The sequence below is a fragment of the Colobus angolensis genome, unplaced genomic scaffold (assembly GCF_000951035.1).
Source record: "Colobus angolensis palliatus isolate OR3802 unplaced genomic scaffold, Cang.pa_1.0 Scaffold31, whole genome shotgun sequence".
Lineage (NCBI taxonomy): Eukaryota > Metazoa > Chordata > Mammalia > Primates > Cercopithecidae > Colobus > Colobus angolensis.
The window spans coordinates 4,846,436-4,850,752 of NW_012116377.1; the positions used below are offsets into that span (position 1 = coordinate 4,846,436).

At 43.7% G+C, this 4,317-nt stretch overlaps 1 protein-coding gene across 1 annotated transcript in view; it reads left to right on the plus strand.

The window, feature by feature from the left end:
• The window catches only part of RPN1 (ribophorin I), a 27,125-nt gene that overhangs the window by 14,640 nt on the left and 8,168 nt on the right, over positions 1-4,317 (plus strand). The window contains exon 5 of the mRNA XM_011950717.1: positions 1,120-1,312. Within this exon, the coding sequence (XP_011806107.1) occupies positions 1,120-1,312 (193 nt within the window). The remainder of the gene's footprint in view (positions 1-1,119; positions 1,313-4,317) is intronic.

Consider the following 4,317-nt stretch of genomic DNA (forward strand, 5'->3'; position numbering starts at 1 on the left):
GATGGTCTCGATCTCCTGACCTTGTGATCCGCCCGTCTCGGCCTCCCAAAGTGCTGGGATTACAGGCTTGAGCCACCGCGCCCGGCCCCAAAGTGCTATGATTACAGGCGTGAGCCACCACGCCTGGCCTAAACCATATTTTTTAAATGAAAATTTGAATAGAAAAAGGAAAAGCATACTCAGTACCACGCCACCCAAACACAGCTGACATTTTGACCTATTTCTTTGTTCTTTTTTTTTTGAGATGGAGTTTTCACTATTGTTGCCCAGGGCTAGAGTGCAATGGCCCGATCTTGGCTGGTTGCAATTTCTGCCTCCCGGGTTCAAGCAATTCTCCTATCTCAGCCTCCTGAGTAACTGGGATTACAGGCGCAAGCCACCACGCCCAGCTAATTTTTGTGTTTATAGTAGAGGCGGGGTTTCATCACATTGGTCAGGCTGGTCTGCAACTGCTGACCTCAGGTGATCCACCCGTCTCCCAAAGTGCTGGGATTACAGGCTGCTGGGATTACAGGCGTGAGCTACTGTGCCCGGCCCTTTTGTAATGTTTTTACAAAACATTTTATCATATTGCATATAGTTTTAAAATCTTTTTTGTCTTATAAATGAAATCTTATAAACTTTTTTTTTAACTTATGTGTGATAGAAGGGGTCAGTATGTGAAAAAAGGTGTTATCCCTTCCTCCCATGATCAAAATACACTGACAGATTTGGAAGATACAATGAAGAATATCAAGTAGAAAAACCCTTTCTGTAACCCTACCACCTAGTAATTTGATGAAATTTCTTCCGTCTTCCATCTTTATCTGCAAAATAACTTGAAAGATTATTTTTACCTTTGTATCAAGTCTTCAGTGTTCACAAAGGTATTTGCAATTCCCTTAATTATTTACTGTTTAGAAGAATTTGGGTAGTTAGCACCCTTGATTGAGAGGTCAAGTAATTTCTAGAAATTCTGAAACCTTTGTGGGAAAGTTAGACTTTTTAAGGTTGTGTTTGGGGACTGTTTTAATTAAGTAGTACCATGTGAGGATTTTGGTGCAGAAAGTCTTCTGTGTTTAGGATCATTTCCTCTTTGAGCTGATTCCTGGAGTAAGAAGGGGATATCTACTCTTGCAGACCATCCTTCCTGCTGCTGCCCAGGATGTTTATTACCGGGATGAGATTGGCAATGTTTCCACCAGCCACCTCCTTATTTTGGATGACTCTGTAGAGATGGAAATCCGGCCTCGCTTCCCTCTCTTTGGCGGGTGGAAGACTCATTACATCGTTGGCTACAACCTCCCAAGCTATGAGTACCTCTATAATTTGGGTCAGTCTTCAATAGCAAGGGGGAAACTAACCTTTTCTTTAATATTGTGCATTTTTTTTCTTTCAATTACCAGTCTTTATAGATGGGGAGTGTTCATTTGTCATTCTTAGGAAGGCTGGTTTATCAGGAACTTTTATTAAGTGGGTACAAGTTACTATTGTAAAAGTAATACATGCATTTGATAGTCAATTCGAACAGCATGTAAAAGTCCTCTCCTTGTAGTTCTGTCATCAGATGGAACCGCTTAAATTCCTTTAAATAGTTTTTGAGTTATTTAAAAAATAAAAATTCAGAGAATAATAAAACACTTTTATATGAGCACCCAGAACTAGTGATTGTAAACATTTTGTGGTATTTTCTTCGTGTCTTTCTTTTTTTTGAGATAGAGTCTCACTCTTGCCACCTATGCTGGAGTGGAATAGTGCGGTCTTGACTCACTGCAACCTCAGCCTCCCGGTTGAAGCGATTCTTATGCTTCACCCTCCCGAGTAGATGGGATTATAGGCGCCCACCACCACGCTCAGCTAATTTTTTGTATTTTTAGTAGAGACACGGTTTCACCATGTTGGCCAGGCTGGTCTTGAACTCCTGACCTCAGGTGATCCACCTGCCTCGGCCTCCCAAAATGCTGGGATTGTAGGTGAGAGCCACCACGCCCAGCCAAGTCTTTTTTTTTTTTTAAACCTTTTTATTGAAAAATAAGATATAGAAAACCACACAAAAAATATATAGTTCAGTGAACTATTATAAGAGGAACACCTTGTGCCACTTTCCACCCCCTCCCGTCAATTAATCAAAATTTGCTAGCTACTCAAAAAGTGTTTCATGCACCTCTTCCTTCTCCATTAAGTAATCACTTCCCTGACTTTGAGTAATCACTTTCTTGAATTTCTTTGTAGTTTTAATACCCAAGGATGTGTCTCTACATACTATACCTTAGTTTTGCCCTTTTCAATCTCTTCAATTTGTCTTATCCTTTAATCTTTTTTTTTGTTTTATTTTGTTTTGTTTTGAGACGGAGTCTCGTTCTGTTGCTCAGGCTGGAGTGCAGTGGCGCGATCTCGGCTCACTACAAGCTCCGCCTTCAGGATTCACGCCATTCTCCTGCCTCAGCCTCCTGAGCAGCTGGGACTACAGGTGCCCACCACCACGCCTAGCTAATTTTTTTTTTTTGTATTTTTTAGTAGAGACGAGGTTTCACCATATTAGCCAGGATGGTCTCGATCTCCTGACCTTGTGGTCCACCCGCCTCAGCCTCCCAAAGTGCTGGGATTACAGGCGTGAGCCACCACACCTGACCTGTCTTAACTATTAATCTGCAGTTAACTCCTACATCTGTTTTCCTTGGAGCGATCTCCGCTCACTGCAACCTCCGCCTCCTAGGTTCAGGCGATTGTCCTGCCTCAGCCTCCTGAGTAGCTGAGACTACAGGCACCTGCCATCATGCCTGGCTATTTTTTGTATTTTTAGTAGAGATGGGGTTTCACTACGTTAGGCAGCTTTTGAACTGACCTCAAGTGATCCACTTGCCTTGGCCTCCCAAAGTGCTGGGATTATAGGTTGAAGCCACTGTGCCAGGCCTGTTTCTTCATTTAAAACTTTTCTGGGAGGCTGAGGCAGGAGAATTGCTTGAGCTCAGGAGTTTGAGACCAGCCAGGGCAGCATTGTGAAAACGGGTCTCTACAAAAAAAATTTTTTTTTTTTTTTGAGACAGAGTCTTGCTCTGTCGCCCAGGCTGGAGTGCAGTGGCCGGATCTCAGCTCACTGCAAGCTCCGCCTCCCGGGTTTACGCCATTCTCCTGCCTCAGCCTCCCGAGTAGCTGGGACTACAGGCGTCCGCCACCTCGCCCGGCTAGATTTTTTTTGTATTTTTTAGTAGAGACGGGGTTTCACCGTGTTAGCCAGGATGGTCTTGATCTCCTGACCTCGTGATCCGCCCGTCTCGGCCTCCCAAAGTGCTGGGATTACAGGCTTGAGCCACCGCGCCCAGCCAAAAAAATTTTTTTAAATGAAAAATTATCTGGCTCACACCTGTAGTCTTAGCTGCTCGGGAGGCTGAGGCAGGAGTAACACTTGAGCCCAGGAAGTTGCCCTCTATCCTGGGTGACAGAGCAAGACTCTGTCTCTAAAAAATAATTACAGTTGCTTTTCTTCGCATTTATCTTAAAGCATTATTGTTTGTTGTTACTCACTCTAATCCATCTATATTCACTCTAATCTATCTAGCTTAGCCTTAATTCCTAAAATGCTTTTTATTTCTAATTTTCTTTTTCTTTTTTTTTTTTTTGAGACAGAGTCTCACTCTGTCACCCAGGCTGGAGTGCAGTGGTGCATTCTCAGCTGACTGTAACCTCCCAGGCTGGAGTGCAGTGGCGTGATCTTAGCTCACTGCAACCTCCGCCTGCCAGGTTCAAGAGATTCTCCTGCCTCAGTTTCCCAAGTAGTTGGGACTACAGGCGCGTGCCACCACGCCCAGCTAATTTTTTATTCTTAGTAGAGATGGGATTTCACTGTGTTGGCCAGGCTGGTTTCGAACTCCTGACCTCAGGTGATCCACCTGCCTCGGCCGCCTAAAGTGCTAGGATTACAGATGTGAACCAGCACGCCCGGCCTGAATTTTTCTAATTGTTTACATTGTTCTTGCATCACTGTGTCATTTTTTAAATACCTTTAGCTTGTTTTGGAATAGCAGGAGCAGTCTCCTGGTTCGTTTTTATGGATGTCTTTCTGGCATGTTTTCATTTTCTTATAGGGATGTTCTCATTTTCATCCCATTTTTCTTATATAACTTATTCTTTTCTTTTTCCATTTTTTTTTTTTTTTGAGATGGAGTCTCGCACTGTCGCCCAGGCTGGAGTACAGTGGCGCGATCTTGGCTTACTACAACCTCTATCTCCCGGGCTCAAGCGCTCCTCCAGCCTCAGCCTCCTGAGTAGTTGGGACCACAGGCGTGCACCACCACACCATCTAATTTTTGTATTTTTGGTAAAGATGGTATTTGGCTA